The 24747-nt window shown below is 40.8% G+C and overlaps 1 protein-coding gene across 2 annotated transcripts in view; it reads left to right on the top strand.

The window, feature by feature from the left end:
• The first annotated feature begins 269 nt into the window (after window positions 1–269).
• The window catches only part of rab31 (RAB31, member RAS oncogene family), a 111128-nt gene continuing 86650 nt past the window's right edge, over window positions 270–24747 (top strand). Inside the window, exons 1-2 of one of the 2 annotated variants that reach the window (XR_012099085.1) lie at window positions 270–446; window positions 24641–24720. Coding sequence is in view for 1 of the 2 variants with exons in the window: in XM_073047232.1 (XP_072903333.1) it covers window positions 411–446; window positions 24641–24720 (116 nt within the window). In the remaining variant the exon portion in view is untranslated. The remainder of the gene's footprint in view (window positions 447–24640; window positions 24721–24747) is intronic. The other variant, XM_073047232.1, reaches the window with a different exon arrangement.

The following is a 24747-nucleotide window of genomic DNA, read 5'->3' as shown; positions in this document are numbered from 1 at the left end:
CCATCCCTACCACTCCAACACGGTCGTTGTGGGGTAAATCACATCTCAGCATTTCGTCTTTCGACGTCTATAGTCCGTGCATTTATAGCTGAAAGCAAATTTAAAACGGTTGTTGGGACGAGTGGGTGCGCATAATTTATTTATTTATATAGCTGTACGTAAATAAGTTTTCTTGCAGTTTATGTCTTCTACCGAACATAACTGATTTGAGAGAGTAAGAAAGTGGCCGCTGTTGGAGTACCACGTGACCGTTGGGTGAGGAGAGAGATTGCCGAGCAATTTCCGTTCGCTGTGAGGAAACTAGCTGGTCGGAGGGTGAGAGCAGATTAGCTTCGCAGACAACGCACGTTGATACATGAACTGTGAAGACCAGATTGCTAAGAGCATGACATAAGCATCATAGATCGAAAATGGCAATAAGAGAATTAAAAATCTGCCTCCTTGGGGTAAGTAAGATTAATAGAATTGATTCCCACTTTTATGTGGAGTTTTTTTTAAAAAAGAACTTATTCCTGTTGCTGGTTGCTAGCTGTGGGAAATCGTCTGGTAGAGGTTGAATGTGTTTCTGTTTTCAGTGTTTCTTTGTGCCGTCCCTGTGATCTTTGCCTTTCCTTGTTGTGCTTTAGAGCTATCCGAGCCTGTATTTCTCCAAAATCCGTCCGTTCCCTGCTTTCACAGACTCCATCTGGCTGCGTACCGCTTGTTGCAATTGGAGAGCCTGCTTGAGTTGAGGAATGCGGAGTCTCCAAGGAGGCATTCCACAGAGTCATTTTCTGCAGCATCAGCTCTTGAAAACAGCCAGTTTCCTGTCTTTTCAAAATTATTTTCCTTCATTTCTTCTAGAAAAAGTTAGCAAAATCTGATATTTCGAAGTTCCTATAAAACAAACTTCCTCTTGTGGGAACCTATCCAGATGGTATTACTGGCTTCTTGTCACCCAGTCACTTGGTTCAGTGCCATTTCTGCTCTGGTGCAACAGAACTACTTTACCTGAACATAACAATACTGAAACTAAATTATTTATTTGTGTGTTGTGTTTGTTGGGGGTGCTGGTTGGATGAACTCAAAGTATGAGGGCCAATAACCATGGTTCTGGACCATAGATCTAGGCAGCTGGAGAATTTAAATTTACTTAATGACATCAGTCTGGAATTTTGAAGCAAAAAAACTTATCTCATTAATGATAAACATACTGCATTGTTTAAACTCCCACTTGGTTCACCATGTTTCTTGGGAGGAGATTGGCAGTGCCCACACCTTTACTCTACAAATGACTCCAGACCCATCAATGTGGTTGACCCATAAGAAATAGGAGCAGAAATAGGCCATTCGGCCCATCAATTCTGCTCCACCTCTCGATCATGGCTGTTTTATTACCCCTCTCAACCCCGTTCTTCTGTCTCATCAGTCCAGTGGTAATTGGGGATGGACAACAAAACAATGGCATAGCCAGTGGTCATTACATTCTGTGAATGTATAAAAGGGGTGAAAAAGTTGAACATGAAAGAACCCCTGTGAAAATATTCCTAACCTTAATCACCAAGCACACTAAAATTAGTGGTATCATAGATGGTGAAGAAGGTTATTAAGAATTGCAGTGGGATCTTGATCAGCTGGTGAAGTGAGCTGCAGAATTGCAGATGGAGTTTAATCTAGCTAAGCATGAAGTGTTGCATTTTTGGAAAGTCAAATCAAGGTAGGACTTTCCCAGTAAAATGTGGAGACCTAGCGAGTGTTGTAGAACACAGGGACCTGGGAGTTCAGGTACATGGATCCCTGAAAGTAGAGTCACGGACGGACAGGATAGTGACAAAAGCATTTGGCATGCTCACCTTCATTACATTCCAAATTGTTTTTTAAAAAAATATTTTTTAAGCACAGACTGTGGTATTTTGCTGCTGACATCGGCTCTTGTTGTTGGTCTTAGTTACCCAAACAACTCCATGTTGTGTGTACTTGCAGTGCTGTTGCTGTACATCAATGGAGACTTCAGTTCTTGTTGGCTGTAAAGGAATTACAGGGTTAATGAATCTTGTGTGGTGGGGAAATAAATAACTTTTAATACAAATTATTTCTCCCCATTAAATGTTCCTCAGATTATGCCATCCAGTTAAGTGGAGTGAACGCTCTACAACGCTAGTCACTGCACACACAGGAAATGGATTTGTCTGGTAACTGACTTATTTACTATAAGGTGTGCACCCATCAGGACCTCACTGAGTAATTCCACATTGGTCCCCTTCTCCCTCCTTATTTCCCCATTGTCCTGCAATTTTGTCTCTCTCTTCTACCTATCGACTCTCCTTTGGTTCATCTGCCATTTATCCACATTGTGGCATAACTTCTAATAACTGGTCAGCTTACCAGCACATCTTGGAACGTTGGGAGGAAAGTGAAGTACCCGGTGGAAGCCATGCGGTTCAGGAGAACAGTTAAAACTCCACACAGACAGGATTGGAGGTCGCTGTCAAACCTGGGGCTCTGAAACTGTGGGAGGGACACCACCGCTGGCCATTGCCAACAGGCATGATGTGGGCAGCTTTGGCATCCAGTTTACTTCTGGCTGTAAAGTCAAGATAAATCTGGAACCACGAGAGAAAAGCCATGAAGGTATAAAATATAGCTACAGCTACACTCAGTAGCCACTTTATTAGGTACATCTGTACACCTCATTAGGTGTAGCTGTGAGGAGGATGCTAAGAGGATGCAGGGTGACTTGGATAGGTTAGGTGAGTGGGCAAATTCATGGCAGATGCAATTTAATGTGGATAAATGTGAGGTTATCCACTTTGGTTGCAAGAACAGGAAAACAGATTATTATCTGAACGGTGGCCGATTAGGAAAAGGGGAGGTGCAACGAGACCTGGGTGTCATTGTACACCAGTCATTGAAGGTGGGCATGCAGGTACAGCAGGCAGTGAAAAAGGAAAATGGTATGTTGGCATTCATAGCAAAAGGATTTGAGTACAGGAGCAGGGAGGTTCTACTGCAGTTGTACAAGGCCTTGGTGAGACCGCACCTAGAATATTGTGTGCAGTTTTGGTCCCCTAATCTGAGGAAAGACATTCTTGTCATAGAGGGAGTACACAGAAGGTTCACCAGATTGATTCCTGGGACGTCAGGACTTTCATATGAAGAAAGACTAGATCGACTAGGCTTATACTCACTGGAATTTAGAAGATTGGGGGGGGGGGGATCTTATTGAAACGTATAAAATTCTAAAGGGATTGGACAGGCTAGATGCAGGAAGATTGTTTCCGATGTTGGGGAAGTCCAGAAGGAGGGGGTCACAGTTTAAGGATAAAGGGGAAGCCTTTTAGGACCAAGATGAGGAAAAACACAGAGAGTGGTGAATCTGTGGAATTCTCTGCCACAGGAAACAGTTGAGGCCAGTTCATTGGCTATATTTAAGAGGAAGTTAGATATGGCCCTTGTGGCTAAAGGGATCAGGGGGTATGGAGAGAAAGCAGGTACAGGGTTCTGAGTTGGATGATCAGCCATGATCATACTGAATGGCGGTGCGGGCTCGAAGGGCTGAATGGCCTACTCCTGCACCTATTTTCTATGTTTCTATATTTCTATTAGATAGTTTGAGTATCTCAGAAACTGTTGATCTTCTGGGATTTTCATGCAGAACAGTCTCCAGATTTTACAGAGAATGGTGTGAAAACAAAAAAAAACGCCCAGTGGGCAGCAGTTCTGTGAGCGAAAATATCTTGTTAATTAGAGAGGTCAGAGAGAATAGCCAGACTAATTCCAGCTAACAGGAAGGCAACCACGTGTCACAACAGTGGTGTGTAGAAAAGCATCTCTGAATACACAACATGTTGAAAGAAATGGATGGGCTACAGCAGCAGAAGACCACGAACATACACTCAGTGCCAACACTCAGTGTTTACTTTATTAGGTGTATGTAATTACAATCAGAGGTTGGTTCCACCCAATTAAAGTTGAAGTTTATTGTTATATGCACAACTTTATGTACTTACAGATACAATGAAAACTTGCGTGGAATCTTGAATCATTTCATTATGTTTTAATGAAAAGTCAACCAAAATTTAAAGACTTTCACTATCTCACAAAACAAAATCAATCCTTTTCTAGTTCCATTTTTTATTTAATTTTCCTTTAGATCCATTATCTGCCATTCAATATCTATGATCTTATTGAATGTCAGATCAGACTTGGAGACTGAACATAGGACACGGTACAGACCCTTTGGCTTATGACGTCTGATGACTACGATGCCAGTTGAAACTAATCCCATCTGCTGGCACATGATCTTTATTCTAATTTCCCTGTTTGTTCATGTGTCTCTCTAAGTACTACTTAAATACATTTAGAAAATGTATGTATTAAAAAATAAATAAACTATTATATCTGCTTCCAGTGTTTCCACCACTCCCCCCCACCCCCCCACCAGCAGTTTAGTTCAGGCTCCTACGAATTTCTTTTTAAATAAAATTTGCCTTGTAAATCTCCTTTAAGGTTTCCCCTCTCACCTTAAAGCTGTGCCCCCTGAATGTGACTATCTACCCTATCTGCCATTTTCTTGATTCTATGGTTGTATATATGCTGATCACAGCGAAGACATCTGTTTGATGGTGTTGAAATCAAGCCTTGTACATTGCAACAAAATTCATTTCGTAAATGTTTTTCATCATCTCCCGTTCACCCACATTCATGGCAGAGATGCGTGCATGAGCAAGTATGCGCACACTTCCTGAGGTTATTTCTGCTTATGTACTCTCCTTGACTGGTGGCTTTCTTTAGAACTTCTTTATCATTACTCCCTGATCATTGTTAAGAAGGCCTGAGTGGTTGTTTTCCCAGATTTTCTCATATCTTTTAAAAATACATCTGTTTCACTTTTGTTTATAAAGTTTGTTGATGAGTAGGAGATAGTTAAAATAGTTTATTCTAATGCAATGAATTTTCATATGCTGGTTCACTCTTATTTGGTATTGGAGGCCAAATTTATTTATTATTATCCTTTGTGTATTTATATAAGTAATCCTTCAAGAAGGATATTATTGTAATGTTTTAACATTACAATAATGAAATACTAGATTTATGGGACTGTGATATAAAGTAACTGGGTTTTTGTACCTATGGACACCAAATACTCGGGCAGTGTTCAAGAAACAAGGAGAAAATCATTTTATTAAATTGCAGGGTACTTGATTTAGTCGTTGGTAGTTAAGTTCCTGTAACAGAAACCAGAATGAAGAACAAATTTATTGTGGGAACAGGAAGGAGGAATTGGTATGAATGTAGTGACCATGGCTTTGATTTTGCATCCACCTTCCACCACAGCATGCACTGCTCATCGTGTTATATAATCGTTCGTTATTTATGGTGATCTTCCTTTTCCTGAAGTCATAGCATTGAAAGGCTGTTGCGTTATGAGCAATGGCCATCTGCTTAAGTCAAATGTCCAAGTGTGCTACTGTGTAAAGGGAAGGGACAGTGGAGGAGATGTTATGGAGCCAACATTGACTACTATGCCTTAGAAGATGTAGGATTCTACTTTTAATGGTAGAGAGTGCAAAAGGGTGCTTAAAGATATCCTTTATCTCAGGAATTAGATGCAAGAAGTGAAGCCGTTACCTGCTGTCCCTTTAAATTGAGTAGCTTACTATGTTGTTAGTATTTAACTGTGTTGGAGGAACCCGGCAAGACCAGGTAAGGAGGGGAAATTACCATCCCTGAAAAATTAGTGAACTAGATGAGCTTTTATGACAACAAATTGCTGGAGGAACTCAGTTGACCGAGCAGCATTTGTGGAGGGAAAGGAATTATCTAGGGTTTCAACCCAAATTGTTGATAATTCCTTTCCCTTCACAGGTTGAATTGAATTGAACTTCCCAATGGTGTCGTTATTTGAAGTCATGACGCTTGATCTATACTTTCAGGTTCTAGATACTTGTAACTCACTGCTAAGTTCCAGTGCCCCTAAGCAACTAAGTGAGGAAATAGTGATCGCTTTGGCACACCGAAGACATGGATTTAGATTGTATCATTAATGCTCTTTTCAGCATGCATCAAAACACCTTAAAGAAAATGAAATGCTTTGAGTCATTGGAAATGTGGCCATATCACTGCAGACTCCCACAAATTATATAAAGGCCAAAGGGTTTACTTTAATTACATTGGTTGATGGAAACCCAGTGTTCAAGTTTACTGTTGTAGACATACACAGAGTTTAAATGCCATGAAAATAAGATCTTTGCAGAAACTCAGTCTGTTTCAAGGTGAGGGTAAACATTAAGTTAACATAACCTTAAATGAACATAATAAGGGGCATCACAGTAGTTTAGCCATTAGCTCTGCAGCTCAGGGCTTCTGCAAAGAGTTTGTATGTTCTCATCATGACTACGTGGGTTTTCTCCAGTTTCTTCCCACGATCCAGAGACTTGCCAGTCAGTAGGTTAATCAATCATTGTAAATTTTCCAGTGGGTTGTGGCTGGGGTTAAATAGATGAATTGCTGGACAGAGCAGCCCGTTGGGCCGGAGGAGCCTGTTCTGTGCTGTATCTCTAAATAAAAATATACAAGGTTTGCATATCTTTCACATGCAAAATGTTAGCCAGCATGCCAGGATTAAATGTTCTGCTGTTCTTTGGAAAAAGGTGTTCTGGAATTATTTTAAGCCCATCTGAGAAAGCTGGAATACCTGAAAGATGACAGCTTTGGTGCAGCTTTCCCTCAGTTTTGTGCTGAATTGTCCTGTCTTAGAAAGGAGATGCAAACTTGTAAGATTGCTATTGGCTGAGACAGAGCTATCATACACATGTCAAGGTTGTCTAAAACAATTAAATTTTTTCTTATCTGGGAGGAAGACCTCTTCACCGCAGAAACAGTATTGATTGTTAATGCTTTCTGTGAAAAGGGATTGGAGGCATCAAAAAATGCCAAGCCTCCTTAATTATCCCTGTCCCTAATCTTATCTCAGTTTTATTTTCATTTTCTTATGAGGCAAAATTTGTTTTATGGCAGCAGTACAGTGCAAAGACATTGAAAATTACTATAAGCTACAAATAATAAATGGTGCCAAAAAAAGGAATATTGAGATAGTGTTCCTGGACCATTCAGAAATCTGATGGTGGAGGGGAAGTAGCTGTTCCTGGATCATTGAATGTGGGTCTTCAGGCACCTGTACCTCCTCCCTGATGGTAGTAACAAGAACAGGGTATGTCCTGAATGATGAGGTTCCTTAGTGAAGGATGCCACTACCTGACAACTTTAAAGTTAAATTTATTACACTACATCAACGGGGATTATTCCCTTTGGCTCTATGGAAGTAATAAAAAATTGTGAATGTGATGGAGTAATCTAATGTCTGTCAGGACACATTTCCTTCCAACTTTGATCCCATTTAGCTCACCTTTAATCTTCCATGATACAGTAAGCAATGTTGAGCCCATAACATCTCCTTCACTGACCCACACCCATTTACCTTTGCACACTAGTATATTTCAGAATCAGGTTTATTATCACCGTCATGTGTCATGAAATTTGCCTACTTAGCAGCAGCCGTACAATACAATACATGATAATATAGAAATGTATGCACTCTTGTCTCCATCGGCAATTCTACCAACAGTGGGGTATCATCAGCACAATCATGGGTGTAAAGAGAGAGAGTAGAGCAGTGGGCTAAACACCCCCCTCGGGAGTGTTGAACATCAACGAGGAGGAGATATTATCACCAATCTGCACAGATTGGTCTTCTAGTTAAAAAGTTGAGGATCAAATTGCAGAGGGAGGTATAGTGGCCCAGGTTTGATGGCTTTTTGATCAGGACTGTGGGAGTGGTGGTGTTAAATGCTGAGCTATAGTCAACGACCAGCATCCTGATGTAGTTGTTTTTATTGTCCAGGTGATCTAAGGCCTTGTGAAAAGACTTTGAAATTGTGTCTGCTGTAGATCTATTGTGGCACTAGGCAAATTGCAGTGTGTCCAGGTCCTCGATGAGGCAGGAGTTCATTCTAGCTATGACCAACCTCTCAAAGCATTTCTTCACTGTAGATGTGAGTGCTGCTGGATGATAGTCATTAAGGCAGCTGACAGACTCTTCTTGGACACTTCTATAATTGTTGTCTTTTGGAAGTATGTGGGAACTTCCAACCATAGGAGTGAGAGGTTGAAAATGTCTGAATACTCCCGCCAGTTGTTTGGCACAAGTTTTCAGAGCCTTACCAGATATTTCATTGGGGCCTGCCACCTTGCCAGCCTTTATCCTCCTTAAAGACAGCCTGACATTTGCCTCTGAGATAGAGATCACAGGGGCACTGGGTGCAGCAGGGATCTTCACAGCTGTAGTTGTATTCTCCCGTTCAAAGTGGGCATAGAAGGCGTTGAGTTCATCTGGTAGTGAAGCATCGCTGCCATTCATGCTATTGGTTTTCACTTTGGAGGAAGTAATGTCCTGCAAGCCCTGCCAGAGTTGATGTGCATCTGATGTTGCCTCCAACCTCGCTTGAAATTGTTTCCTCACTCTTGAAAGAGCCCTTCGCAAGTCAAACCTGGTTTTCCTGTACACCAGACTTAACTGCCACAGATCTAGCCCTCAGCAGAGGACGAACCTCCTAGTTTATCCACGGTATTGATTTGGGAATGTACAGCCGGTTTTCGTAGGCATACACTTGTCCACACAGATTTTAATGATGTTGGTAACAACTGCGGCATATTTATCCAGATTCTAAGATGAATCCCTGAATACAGTCCAGTCCACTGATTCAAAGCAGTCCTGTAGGTGCTCCTGTGCTTCCCTTGTCTGTACCACCTTGGTGCTCACTACTGATCCTGCAGCCTTCAGTCATTGCTTATGCTCAGGGGGTAGAAGTACAGCCAGGTGAGCAGACTTTTCGAAGTATGGGCCTGGAATAGCACTATAGTTGTTGTTGAAGATGGTGGAACAGTGGTCCAGAGTGTTGTTTCCTCTGGTATTAACAAGTGATTTGTTGATGGTAATTATTTAGTGACTTTTTCAAGCTGGCCTGGTTAAAATCCCCTCAAATGATGGTGAAGGTGTCAGGATGTGCTGTTTCATGCATGTTGATCTCATTGCTCAGATCATCTAGAGCCTGTTTGACATTGGTGTGAGGTGGAATGTACACCGCTCCCAAAGTGATCACAGAAATCTCCTGCAGCAGGTAAAATGGACGGCACTTAATTTGGGCATTTGTGTCTTTCAGATTTATTTTCTAAAAGACAGAAAATGCTGCATTTTTATGCCCATGTCTTTGTGCTGGACTTGAACCTTTTGACATAGAGATTGTTAATACAATTGTGTTTCACAAAGTATAGAGAGGAGGAAGTAAGGAGAAAATATTTGTGATAATTTTTTTGTTATTTTCATACATATCAAAGTACAGTGGAAACATTTTGCTTTGCATGCCATCCATACTGATCATTTCATCATATCAATACATTAACGTAAAAGCAATAACTAGATAGAAAATAGTGTTCCAGTTACAGAAAAAGTGCAGTCCTGGCAGGATCTGTGGATTAAAAAATAGCATAAACATTTCAGTTTTGCTTCCCTTTTGCTTCTTGAGACTCTATGTTTTGAGTCATGTGGTGTGTCAGCTTCCTAAATAATGTAACTATTTCATGGACCTTTATTTTCAGACTACAAACTTCAGAGTCTCAACACGTAAAAGTACAGTGGATTCCAGTTAATTGGACACATCAGGACCAGTACATTTTGGCCCAATTAACTGGCTGTTCCAATTAATTGAAATTTCATGGAATAGTTGAAAAGGTAAAAAAGTCAAACTAAAGCTGAGTAATAAGTTATGTATTTAACTGAAATATAGAACAAGTTAGAACATTACTAATGTTACTACAGTGCTATAAAATGGTGTATTAGTTTTAAATTGTTATTCATAGAGGTGTCCATCCAGTATACACTATTGTGTTCTTTTGATTGACTGTACATGAACAAATTTAGTGTAGACACCTTGTGCAGATAATGGACAGCCTTCATGCAATGCTTTTGATCATTCCATCCTACAAGTCTTTTTCATTATAATGTTCAAGATGATTGTTGATACCTTCAAATTTTTTGTGGTCCCTGCATTGTTGAAGTAGTGAAATTGTTCCATTTTCACTCTGGTCGTTTCTGGTATCCCCAAGCCCAAATGCTTGAAATCCCAGTAAGCAAGGCAATTCTGAATTGTCTTACTGTTTATTTCTAGTCAACTGTCTGTGACAAAAATCACTGCTTTTTGAATGCAAATACACCAAGCTGATGCTATTTAAAAACTGCTTTAAACACGGTGTAGTGTCTTAATGGCTATGCAAGTGCGCGTGACTGATGCTACTTAGAAACTGTAGATCAACAATCTCCTGTCCCAATTAAGTGTCCCACGTAAACTAAGGTAACCCTAGCTGTTTTCTCAATTAGTTTTTGTTCTTTAAGAGTTGTCCCAAATAAGTGGCTGTCCCAATTAATCAATGGCCCAATTAACTGGAATCCACTGTACTTGTAAGTATATCTGTATTTCATTTGAATACATATTTGTTATGTCTCAATCAGTTCAAAGATGTACATAGTACTACGAGGAGGAGAAGAATAACTGGAGGAAACGGGAAGTGATGCCATTACTGTGGGTTACACATGGGCAAATGCAGGAAAAGCACAAATAAAATTTACAAAAAAGTCCAGAAATTAGCCACTATTTTCAAAGCATTGAAATCCCAAAACAGTGGATGTTCTAAATATGTTTCCTGCAAACTTGAAATCAGAATTATTAACATTTCTTTGTCAATCTTGTAGTTTCTGTCTATGATAGTCGATCTGTGGCAATATTTTCAGTAATAGCAGTGGCTTGCTAAAGTAGCAGATTTATTTTACCAGAGTTTTCACTTCCTTTTTTTTTTGTTTGAAAGTTGAAAGAACCAAGTGAGGAAACTTGGGAAATTACTTATTTCACAAAGTGAGATTTGATTTCAATTATGTCCCTATGTGTAGTTTGGTAATTTAACAGCTAAGACTATTGCAAAATATACAGATGTGTACACATGAGGCATGATGAATTCAAGTAGTGTTTGTGGTTTATGCATGGGCTCTTTATGGAGTCTTTCTGGAGCCTTCTACGAAACAGTTTAGAGGGAAGTCTCAGTGGTCGGGTCTCTGGCATTGAGTCCTCCTCTGTGACTCATGATGGGTGGGGGGGGGGAGAAAAATAAAGCTGTGGTGTTAGGGAAACGGACAGGAGGTTCTGTGGGTGAAAGTAAGATTCCCGGATGGTATGTTTCCTCCTGAGTGGCAGGGTTTGGAGCATCTTCGATCAAAACCTCAACACTCTTAAGTAGGAGAGTGCACAGCCAGAGGTCGTGGTCCACGTAGATCATGGACATGGGTAGAATGAGTGACAAAGCTCTGCATTGGGAATTAGATGTTAGGTAAAGGCAGGATCTCCGGGGTTGTGCTTTCAGGATTGCTACCTGTTCCTTATGCTAGTGATGCCAGAACTAAGAATATTATAGAGTTTAACACATGGCCAAGGAGTTGGTGTAGGAGGGAGGGCATAAGATTTTTGGATCATTGGGCTCTCTTCCAGGGAAGGTTGGACCTGTACAGAAGGGACGGTTTGCACCTCAACTTGAAGAGGACTAATACCCTAGTGGGAAGCTTTGCTAATGCTGCATGGGGGTTTAAACTAGAGTAGCAGGGGGATGGGAACCAGAGTGCCAGAACAGACAGCAGAGTGGTTGTGCAGACAAATGTAGGTAAGACCTCAGTCAAAGTCAGGAATCAAAAGGTTGAGCATGGTCTAACTAGTGTCCTGATCTGCATATATTTCAATGCAAGAAGTCCCAACGAGAAAGCATGTGATACAGGATCTGCCACTAGGGAACGACACCGGGCAGGTGACAGAAGTTTGTGTAGGGGAACACTTTGCATCCAATGGTCACAATGCCATTAGTTTCAAAGTAAGTATGCAAAAATATTGATCTGGTACACATTGAGGTTCTAAATTGGAGAAAGGCCAATTTTGGTGGCATCAGAAATAACCTGGCAAATGTGGATTGGGACAGGCTGCTTTCTGGGAAAGGTGTACTTTAGAAACGTAGAAACATAGAAAATAGGTGCAGGAGTAGGCCATTTGGCCCTTTGAGCCCGAACCACCATTCAGTATGATCATGGCTGATCATCCAACTCAGAACCCTGGACCTGCTTTCTCTCCATTTCCGCTGATCCCTTCAGCCACAAGGGCCATATCTAACCTCCTCTTAAAAATAGCCAATGAACCGGCCTCAACAGTTTCCTGTGGCAGAGAATTCCACAGATTAACCACTCTCTGTGTGAAGAAGTTTTTCCTCATCTCGGTCCTAAAAGGCTTCCCCTTTATCCTTAAACTGTGACCCCTCGTTCTGGACTTCCCCAACATCGGAAACAATCTTCCTGCATCTAGCCTGTCCAATCCCTTTAGAATTTTATACGTTTCAATAAGATCCCCTCTCAATCTTCTAAATTCCAGTGAGTATAAGCCTAGTCGATACAGTCTTTCTTCATATGAAAGTCCTGCCATCCCAGGAATCAATCTGGTGAACCTTCTGTGTACTCCCTCTATGGCAAGAATGTCTTTCCTCAGATTAGGGGACCAAAACTGCACACAATACTCTAGGTGCGGTCTCACCAAGGCCTTGTACAACTGCAGTAGAACCTCCCTGCTCCTGTACTCAAATCCTTTTGCTATGAATGCCAACATACCATTTGCCTTTTTCACCGCCTGCTGTACCTGCATGCTCACCTTCAATGACTGGTGTACAATGACACCCAGGTCTCATTGCACCTCCCCTTTTCCTAATTGGCCACCATTCAGATAATAATCTGTTTTCCTGTTCTTGTAATCACATCTTTGATAACGGACTCTAGCATTTTCCCCACCACCGATGTCAGACTAACTGGTCTATAATTCCCCGGTTTCTCTCTCCCTCCTTTTTTAAAAAGTGGTGTTACATTAGCCGCCCTCCAATCCTCAGGAACTAATCCAGAATCTAAGGAGTTTTGAAATATTATCACTAATGCAGCCACTATTTCTTGGGCTACTTCCTTAAGCATTCTGGGATGCAGACCATCTGGCCCTGGGGATTTATCTGTCTTTAATCCCTTCAATTTACCTAACACCACTTTCCTACTAACATGTATTTCCCTCAGTTCCTCCATCTCACTAGACCTTCGGTCCCTTACTATTTCCGGAAGATTATGTATGTCCTCCTTAGTGAAGACAGAACCAAAGTAGTTATTCAATTGGTCTGCCATGTCTTTGTTCCCTATGATCAATTCACCTGTTTCTGACTGTAAAGGACCTACATTTGTCTTGACCAATCTTTTTCTTTTCATGTATCAAAAAAGCTTTTACAGTCAGTTTTTATGTTCCCTGCCAGCTTTCTCTCATAATCTTTTTTCCCTTTCCTAATTAAGCCCTTTGACTTCCTCTGCTGGTCTCTGAATTTCTCCCAGTCCTCAGGTGTGCTGCTTTTTTTTTGCTAATTTATATGTTTCTTCTTTGGACTTGATACTATCCCTAATTTCCCTTGTCAGCCACGAGTGCACTACCTTCCCTGGTTTATTCTTTTGCCAAACTGGGATGAACAATTGTTGTAGTTCATCCATGCGATCTTTAAATGCTTGCCATTGCATATCCACCGTCAACCCTTTAAGTATCATTTGCCAGTCTATCTTAGCTAGTTCACGTCTCATACCTTCAAAGTTACCCTTCTTTAAGTTCAGAACCTTTGTTTCTGAATTAACTATGTCACTCTCCATCTTAATGAAGAATTCCACCATATTATAGTCACTCTTACCCAAGGGGCCTCGCACGACAAGATTGCTAACTAACCCTTCCTCATTGCTCAGTACCCAATCTAGAATGGCCTGCTCTCTAGTTGGTTCCTCGACATGTTGGTTCAGAAAACCATCCCGCATACATTCCAAGAAATCCTCTTCCTCAGCACCCTTACCAATTTGGTTCACCCAATCTATATGTAGATTGAAGTCAGCCATTATAACTACTGTTCCTTTTTTGCATGCATTTCCAATTTCCTGTTTAATGCCATCCCCAACCTCACTACTACTGTTAGGTGGCCTGTACACAACTCCCACCAGCGTTTTCTGCCCCTTAGTGTTATGTAGTTCTACCCATATCGATTCCACATCCTCCAGGCTAATGTCCTTCCTTTCTATTGCGTTAATCTCCTCTCTAACTAGCAATGCTACCCCACCTCCTTTTCTTTCCTGTCTATCCCTCCTGAATATTGAATATCCCTGGATGTTGAGCTCCCATCCTTGGTCACCCTGGAGCCATGTCTCTGTGATCTCAACTATGTCATATTCATTCCCAACTATATCATATTCATACTTTGAAAGTGGGAGACCTTTAAAATTGAAATTTTGAGAGTACAAAGCTACTATGTGCCTGTCAATAAAAGGTAAAGATATCAAGTGTCGGGTGGTAGATGCAGTAATTGCTGGGGCCCTAGCAGAGATATTTGAATTGTTCTTAGCAACAGAGGAGGTACCAGAGGAGTGGAGAATAGCCAATATTGTTCTGTTTACAAAAGGCTGTAAACATAAACCAGGAAATTATAGGCTGGTGAGTCTGACATCGGTTGTGGGAAAGTTTTTAGAAGGTATTCTATGGAACTGGATATATAAGATTTGGATAGAAAATTGCAGTTAATGGGGACACATTGAGACTAGTGCATTTTGGCCCAATTAAGCATCTGCCCCAATAACCAAAGTTTCATGGAAATAGTGAAAAGAGTATTAAAAAAAAAGACAACAACCATTTAATTGAGTAACAAACCATGTATTTAACTGAAATACAGAATAAATTAGAACACTATCAAAAGTGCAGAGAAAATTTACAAGGATGTTGCTGGATCTGGAGGATCTGATTTATAAGGAAAGATTGAATAGGTTAGGACTATATTCTTTAGAACATAAAAAAAATGAGAGGAAATTTGATAGAAGAATACAAAATTTTGAGGGGTATAGATTGGGTAAATGCAAGCAGGATTTTCACACTGAAGTTGGGTGGAACTACAACCCGAGGTTAAGGGTGAAAGGTGAGAAGCTTAAGGGGAACATGAGGGGAAACTTCTTCACTCAGAGGGGTGTGAGATTGTGGCATGAACTGCCAGCATTAGTGGCCCATGCAATCTCGATTTCAATGTGTAAGAGAAGTTTGGATAAGTCTTTGCTATGGAGCTGGTGTTGAGGGACCAGGTGAGATTCTCCGCCAGGTGAACACCAAGAAGTGTGGTGCTCTTAATGATCTCTACCGAGGAGTCGTCGATGTTCAGTGGGGAGTGGTCACTCCGTGCCCTCCTGAAGTCAACAACCATCTCTTTTGTTTTGTTTATATTCAGAGACAGGTTGTTGGCTCTACACTAGTCTGTTAGCCGCTGCACCTCCTCTCAGTATGCTGACTCATAGTTCTTGCTGATGAGACCCACCACGGTCATGTCATCGGCGAACTTGATGATGTGATTCGAGTTGTGTATTGCTGCACAGTCGTGGGTCAGCAGAGTGAACAGCAGTGAACTGAGTACACAGCCCCGGGGGGGCCCCCGTACTCCGTGTGATGGTGTTGGAGATGCTGCCTCAGATCCGGACTGACTGTGGAGCAAAAAAAGGTAGTGTTAACAACTGTGATGCCAATCTGACCTGTGGGTATATACAGAATTTCCTAAGTGGGTGCTTCATATTGTCGTTAATATTTCATTACTGATAGTCAAGGTCCATGTGAAGTTCAAATATGAACACAAATCTTTCTGTGTTGCTTTTAAAATTGTGATATTTAGTGTTGCACATTTGATATTCTAGAAGTATCAAGTTTATTTTTAAAATAAAGGTAGCCAATGGAGAAAAGGAAGAATTTAGAAACGTAGAAACATAGAAAACCTACAACACAATACAGACCCTTCGGCCCACAAAGCTGTGTCGAACATATCCTTACCTTAGAAATTACCTAGGGTTATCCATAGCCCGCTATTTTTCTAAGCTCCATGTACTTGTCCAGGAGTCTCTTAAAAGACCTATCGTATCCACTTTGGTAAAATATCTTTGGGCTATCCCAGTGCTTTTAATCTATTGAAAGTACACCATCAATTGTGCAGTTTTTGTAGTTTAATTGATTAAATTGGAACCAGTTATCTTGGATTCTTGTATACCTTGGCTTTAGTTCATGATAGCTTGGCTTTAGGTGGAGTAAATTATTATTACCAAACTGGTATCATACTGTATATCTTGACTAGAAAAAGAAATCAGGTGGGGAATACTTTGATTGTTGCTAGTGACCTTGCAATTCCCTTGAGGGTTGTTCATGTTATTTAGGTGGTGACTTTGAAGTGGATATGAAGTAAAATACCTGTAGTCAAATTGCCACTGACCTTCAGCTCAATAGGACATTAACAATGTCAATTGTATTTGAGTAAGTTAAAGGCTGAAGGGCAGGGCTAAAACATCTACAGTAATACCATGCAAACAAGAAAAAACCCTGTCTGCAGTTGCAAGCAAAATACTTTCCCAGTGTATTGACACATGATGGGAACACTGTGTAGGTTGTAGCTTTACTTTACCCAAGAAGATATCTGAAATTGTCAGAGTTGAAAATATTCCTGCGGAAGATTTAATCGGGATAATGTAATTGAAAAATTCTTGGAAAAGCACCAAGGATTATGCCACCATGTAATTCTCGAATGGGATTGAATAGTCTAACACATTCTGTTTTTTCAAAGTTCAAAGTAAATTTATTATCAAAGTGCATAAATGTCACCGAATACAACCCTGAGATTCATTTACTTGTGGGCATATTTGGTAAATCTGCAGAATAACAACCACAGGAGAATTAATGAAAGACCACACCAGTGTGCAAAAGAGAACAAACTGTAAGTACAGAAAGAAAAAAAAGCAATAAACATTGGGAACATGAGATGAAGGGTCCTTGAAAGTGAGTCCATTGTGGGAACATTTCAATGATGTGGCAAGTGAAGTTAAATGTAGTTATCCCCTTTGGTTTAAAAGCCTGATGGTTGAAGGTAATAACTGTTCCTGAGCCTGGTGGTGAGAGTCCTGGGGCTCCTGTACCCTCTTCCTGATGGCAGCAGTGAGAAGAGAGCATGTCTTGAGTGGTGGGGTCCCTGTTGATGGATGCTGCTTTCCTACAACAATGCTCCATGTAGATGTACTCTGTGGTGAGGTGGGCTTTACACTTGATGGATTGGGCCAGATCCATGACTTTTGGTAAGATTTTCCTTTCAAAGGCATTGGTGATTTCTTACCAGGCTGTGACAAAGCCAGTCAATATACTCTCCACAACACAGCTATAAAGTTTGTCAACATTTTAGATGTCATGCTGAACCTTTGCAAACTCCTGCATTTTCTTCATAATTGCACTTGCGTGCTAGGCCCAGGATGGGATCTCCTAAATAATAACATGGAGGATTTTAAAGCTGCTGATCCTCTGATGAGGACTGGCTCATAGATCCCAGATTTCCTTTTCCTGAAGTCAATAATCGGCTCTTTGGTCTTGCTGATATTGAGTAAGAGCTTGTTGTTGTGGCACCACTCAGCCAGACCCAGATTTTCAATCTCCCTCCTATATGCTGATTCATCACCTTCTTTGATTCGGCTTTTGACAGTGACGTCGTCAGCAAACTTGAATATGGCATTGGAGTTGTGCTTGGCCCCATAGTCATAAGTATAGAGCAGGGGGCTAAGCACACAGCCTTGTGGTACACATGTGTTGATGGAGATCGTGGAGGAGATGTTGCCAATCTGAATTGACTGGGGTCTGGAAGTGAGGATATTGAGAATCCAACTGCACAAGAAGATATTGAGGCCAAGGTCTTAGCTTACAGAGAAATTACACACTGCAGATTGCAGTGAGAATAATCTGAGAGAGGTGTATTTAGAAGTATTGTCCACAGAACATCACTGTGGTTCACCTGTGCCATCTATACTGAGATAGGTTTTTAAATTGAGAATAGGTTCAGGATGGGATACATGCACGTCATTGTGCCTTGTCCAAAGCTACAGAACTTTAAGATAGATGCCAATATATCTAATAAGGAATTCAGGTGAAAATTCTTGTTAGAGTGTGGAACTTGTTACCACAAAGAGCAGTCGATACTTTAAAACAGCTATTTATGACTATCTGGATAAGTGCATTCTGCAAGAGAGAGAATATGTTAATGGAGTGAGTTGTTCTGGGAGGAAACCTGTGTAAAGCATAAGCACCAGCATAGGGTTAGAATCACTGAGAGAGCATGGAAACGGGTTCTTCAGGCCACAGTGTCTCTGCCACCCACGTACACTGATCCCAGAATCATACAGAATGATCTAACAGTCTGTGTAAAATTTCTGTCATCTCTAGATGAGTGTAGTTGTGATCTTACTGTTTTACAAAAGTACTGCAGGTTCTGGAAATATGAAATAAAACCATAAAACCTTTGCAAAACACACAAAATGCTGGAGGAGCTCAGCAGGCCAGGCAGCATCTATGGAAAAAAAAGTACAAACCATAAAACCTTTGCAAAACACACAAAATGCTGGAGGAGCTCAGCAGGCCAGGCAGCATCTATGGAAAAAAAGTACAGTCGATGTTTCGGGCTGAGATGTCGATGGTACTTTTTTCCATAAATGCTGCCTGACCTGCTGAGTTCTTCCAGCATTTTGTATGTATTGTTTGGATTTCAAGCATCTGCAGATTTTCTCTTGTTTGTCATAAAACCTTTGCCGATATTTAGCAGGTCAGGTTGCATCTGAAGTGAGAGAGAGACAGAAACAGATTTAAAGTTTCATCTTTATTGGGAAGAATAGCAATGAGCAGATTTAGGACAGCATGGGTGACATGAGGGACAATTTATGACACGTTGGACTGAGGTGAAGTTAAAATGACAAAGGGGATGATGGTGTCATATCTGCAGTGACTTCGGTGGTGCCATTAAGGTGACTCGTGTGAGCAGCTCCAATGGAGATCTTGAAATACTGCTGTTTTAGATTGCAGCAGCTGAAATCCTCAGCTACAGCCATGGACGATACACTAAGCAACATCATTTTAAGGTGTTTAAAAAAGCTATCATTACTCAAAGTCAACAAATCTTGGATAGTAGTCTCTGGTCACAATGCAGTTCCCCCTTCAGACAGCCGAAGAGAGGATTCTGCACCAGATTAACAGTTTGTTTAAGAAGAGGAGGTTTTCAACTTCTACTTACTGACTATTCTTCAAGCAAATGTACAGTCTCTGGACAATAACCTCAAAGACTTCAGGGTAAATTTGTTCTACCAAAGGGACATCAGGGACTGTTGTGATATTTGTTTCTTGGAGACTTGGCTATCGCCTGCTATTCCAGATGCAGCAATACAGCTCGCTGGCTTCAGGATTCACCACTAGGAATCAGAATCAGCTTTATCGCCAGCATGTGTCGTCAAATTTGTTAACTTAGCAGCAGCAGTTCAATGCAATACATAATATAGAAGATGAAGAAAAAAAAAGTAAATCAATTACGGTATACGTATATTGAATAGATTAAAAATCATGCAAAAACAGAAATAATATATATTAATAAAGTGAGGTAGTGTCTAATGTCCATTTAGGAATCGGATGACAGAGGAGAGGAAGCTGTTCTTGAATCACTGAGTGTGTGCCTTCAGGCTTCTGTTCCTCCTTCCTGATGGTAACAGTGAGAAAAGGGCATGCCCTGGGTGCTGGAGATCCTTAATAATGGACACTGCCTTTCTGAGACACCGCTCCTTGAACATGTCCTGGGTACTTTGTAGGCTAGTACCCAAGATGGAGCCGACTAAATTTATAACCCTCAGTAGCTTCTTTCGGTCCTGTGCAGTAGACCCTATCCCCGTACCAGACAGTGATGCAGTCTGTCAGAATGTTCTTCACTTTACATCTGTAGAAGTTTTCTCGATCGAGTGTCATCCATTTTATCTGCCATGAGAGTTTTCAGCCATTATCTTGTACATCCCATGTGTCAAACAGGCTCTCGACCAGGAGTTTTTAACCTGGGTCCATGGATAGATTCTAGGAGATTGGTGAACCTGGATGGGAAAAAATGTACATCTTTATTTCCACTAACCTCTAAATGAAATTTATCATTTCCTTCAACGTTGTATTAATGTAGTATCAGCAGTACCTGTGATTTTGTCACCAGTAAAAATCAGATATTTTCATATCAAATTGCAATTGTTACAAATATCTCAACGTGTTTACAGCATGTTCATCACTCCAAAATTAAAATTTAATTTCAGCGTGCTTATATTTTAAATGTACAGTCTTACTATTTTGTACATTAATAAAGAAGCACATATATTACTATATTACACATTCATTTTTATGAATTATTTTGTTAACTGTATTTCAATATAATTGGTTTCTTTTGTAATCCTATGTATTTTATTTTATATATTTAAATACATTACTCTGAGAAGGGACCCATAGGCTTCGCCAGACTGCCATAGAATAGAAAAGATGAAGAACCCTTGCTCGAGACGAACTGGGTGATGGAATTACCAGACATGAAACAGTACAGCTGATGTCTCCCCCATCATTTTGGGGGATTTTATCCAGGTCAGCAACATGTCACTTGTGAAATCAGATAAGTCAACACACTGGGCCACTGTTATGCCACCACCATGAGTGCTTAGCATCCCACACTCTCACTTTGTGAAGTCTGATCATCTGGCTGTACTTCTACTCTCTGAATACAGGCAGAGACTGAAGACCATGGCACCCATGGAGAGGACCAAGAAGGCATGAAGAAGGGAAGCGGAGGAGCGATTACAGGACTGTTTTGAGTCGGTGGACTGTACTGTATTCAGTGATTCATCAAGTTTGAATGAGTACACCATAGTTGTCACTGACTTCATTAAAACCTGTGTGGATGAGTATGCCCTGTGAGGACATACAGTACATATGTGAATGAAAAGCTGTGGATGAGCCAGGTGATTCGTGGTCTTCTGAGGGCTAAATCTGTGGCATTCAAATCTGGTGATCTAGGACTAGGCAAGAAGGTTACAGAGGACTATCTCAAGATCAAAAGAACAATTCTGATTGGGGTTAGAGATGGAATTGAATACATGTCAACTCTGGCAGGGTTTGCAGGCCATTACTTCCTACAAAGCAAAGTCTAACTTCATGAATGGTAGTGATGCTTCACCCCCAGATGAGCTCAATGCCTTTTATGCATGCTTGAAAGGGAGAATAAAACTGCAGCTGTAAGGATCCCTGCAGCATCCAGTGACCCTGTGATCTCCGTCTTTGACACTGATGTCAGAATGTCTTTTTTAAGAGGATGAACCCCTGCAAGGTGATAGGTCAAATGGTGTACCTAGTAGGACTCTGAAAATTTGTGCTTATCAATTAATGGGTGTGTTCAAAGACATTTTAAATCTCTGATTGCTGTAGACAGAAGTTCTCGCCTGCTTCAAAACAGCAACATTCATACTAGTACCCAAGAAGAACAGGGTGAGCTGCATCAATGACTAGCAAGCAGCAGCACTCACATCTGTGGTGTATGAAGTGCTTTAAGAGGTTGTTTATGGTTACAATCAACTCTTGCCTAAGCAAGGACCTGGACCCACTGCAATTTGCCTATATGTCTACAGTGAATGTTATCTCAGTAGCTCTTCACCTGGATCACCTGGACAATACTAATACTTGAGTCAAGCTACTGTTTATCGACTACAGCTTGGCATTTGACACAATCGTTCCTGTAGTTCTGATCAAAAAGCTCCAAAACCTTGGCCTCTGTACCTCCTTCTGCAACTGAATCCTTGGATTCCTCACCAGAAGACCAGTCTGTGTGGATTGGAAGTAACATCTCCACCTTGCTGATAATCAACACTAGCACACCTCAAGGGTGAATGTTTAGTCCACTGCTCTACTCTCTTTCCACCATGATTGTGTGGCTAGGCACAGCTCAAAAGACATCTATAAATTTGCTGAAGGTACAACCATTGTTGGTAGAGTCTCAGATGGTGATGAGGGGGCGTATAGGAGCGAGATATACCAGCTGCTTGAGTGGCGACATGAGTGACAATAGAAAGGGTAAGACAAAGAAACACACACAAGGAATCAGTAGTGGAAGGAGTGAACAGTTTCAGGTTCCTGAGTGTCAACATCTCTAAGGAGCTATCCTGAGCCAGTATATCGATGCAGTCACAACAGAGGCACAACAACAGCTATATTTCATTAGGAGTTTGAAGAGATTTGGTATGTTACCAGAGACAATTTCTACAGATGTACCATTCTAACTGGCTGGATCTGCACTTGATATTGGGGTGGGGTGGCACTGCCTAGGATCAAAATAAGCTGCAGGAAGAGTAAACTTAGTCAGCTTCATCTTGGGCACTAGCATCCCCAACATTCAGGGCATTTTAAAGGAGTGATGCCAAAAAGGTGGCATCCATCATTAAGGACCCCCATCACTCAGGCCATGCCCTCTTATTGTTGCCATCAAGGTGGCGGTACAGGAGCCTGAAGACATAGGCTCAAAGATTTAGGGATAACTTCTTCCCCTCTGCCATCAGATTTCTGAATGGACATTGAACACATGAACAATACCTGATTTTTTTTTTTCTTTTTACACTATTTGTTACTTTAATTTAGTTTTTATTATTATGTCTTGCAATGTACTGCTGCTGCATAACAACAAACTTTATGACATCTGCCTGTGATATTAAACTTGATTTTGCTAATGAAGCTCTATGTGGATTAGTCTGTTGGAGAGACAAGTGTCTATATATGCTGGAATCAAGAGCAACATAAAATGCTGAGGAACTCAATGGGTCAAGCAATATCTGAGCACTCCAGATGAAGGTTCTCAACCTGAAATGATCACTCTCCATTTCCCACCATAGATGTTACCTGACTCCCGAGTTCCTCCAGCATTTTGTGTGTTGCAGTTAGTTTATTTTGAGTGTTCATTGTGAACATACAGTATGAACTGTAATACTTCCAATGCTCCTTATACAGTATAAGGTATGAAGAGGGTTTGATGGCTCTGGGCCTATACGTGCAAGAGTTTAGAAGAATGAGGCAAACCTACCAAATATTGAAAGGCCTAGATAGAATGGATGTGGAGACGATGTTTCCAATAATAGGAGAATCCAGGACCAAAGGGCACAGTCTCTGAATAGAAGAATGTCTCTATAGAACAGAGGGATTTCTTTAGCCAGAGGGTGGTGAACCTGTGGAATTCATTGCCACAGATGGCTGTGGTGGTGTGTCACTTGGTATGTTTAAAGGAGATAGATCTATCAATGTTGGATAGATTTTTGCATAGGGGAATGAAGGGTTATGGGGATAAGGCAGGTAGGTGGAGATGAGTCCTTGGCCAGATCAGCCATAGTCTTATTGAATGGCGGAAGAAGCTCGATGAGCCAGATGGCCTCCTCCTGCCCCTATTTCTTATTTTCCTATGGAAGTTGATAGATTCTTGATTAGTAAGGGCATCAAAGATTATGTGGAGAAGGCAAGATAATGGCATTGAGAGGGGAAAATATTAGCCATGATCAAATGGTGGAGCTGAATGTCTCAACTATGTTCCTATGTCTTATGGTCTTGTAATGACAGGTGAAATACAAACCCATATTTAATGGTAGAAGACTAATTTGACTCTTAAGAAAGTTAATTTATTTCAGCTGAGTCAAAAGCAGATTCAGTGGAAGAAGATAAGAGCAGCAAAGAGAATGGGGCCTGACTAACAAAAAAAACCCTTGAATTATCTAGCAGCACCCAGCCACCCTTCTCTGAGTGTGACCCCTCACTGGGATTGGAGCACTGGCTGTCTGGCTTGTATTTTTTTCAGTTATGCATATACACAGTGAGCTAATTTTTAAAAAATGCAAGGTTGAGTACCCCTTATCCAAAATGCTTGGGGCCGGAAGTATTTTGGATTTTGGAATATATAGTGTGTTGAGATAACTTGGAATTACCATCATTTCTGACTCTGAATTTATGTGCTACCAGTAAACATTCTTTGTCTTACAGTTGTTCAACACACATATGTACCAAAGCAGCTGTTCAGCCTGCTTGATTTTCATCAGTGACTATCTTGGCAAACTCATCAAAAAATTTCTCTGCTATTTCATGGTCAGCAGACGCTTTATCACCACAAATCTTTAACAATTTGCCATACCTTTTCTTAAACTTTTGCATACACCCTGCTGAATATTCACTATTACCTTCAATGTGCAGTTCATTGTGATAGATCTTTGCCTGCTTCATGATCAGTACACCACTAAGCAGCATATGTTCACTTTAACACTGACAAATCTAACTCTTTCAATACTCACTTGAGATCTTCACATTTTGCTTTATGCGGTATCTTTTCATTAACTACTGCTTGTTATAAATGTAAGGTCACTTCTTGGAACTCTGTGGTGCACAGAGTCTTGCGCATCACATGGGACCTACCCAGTACCTTGAGGAATTTTTCATTTGTGACCCTGATGTTAGTGCTCAAAAAAATTAAGATTTCAGAGGTTATTTGGATTTTGGAATTTTGGATAAGGGATATTCAACCTGTATATCTTTTTGAATTTTTTTTTAATATTCCTCTGATCTCATCACTGAATTTCTGTCTGTTCACATCATTTTAGGATACGGGGGTTGGGAAGTCGAGTATAGTGTGTCGATTCGTCCAAGACACCTTCGATGTTAATACTCTGCCTACAATTGGGTGAGTATAGATGAATTTATGGAGTTT

The sequence above is a fragment of the Hemitrygon akajei genome, chromosome 1 (assembly GCF_048418815.1).
Source record: "Hemitrygon akajei chromosome 1, sHemAka1.3, whole genome shotgun sequence".
NCBI classification, from domain to species: Eukaryota; Metazoa; Chordata; class Chondrichthyes; order Myliobatiformes; family Dasyatidae; genus Hemitrygon; species Hemitrygon akajei.
This window is presented reverse-complemented; position numbering and strand designations above follow the sequence as displayed.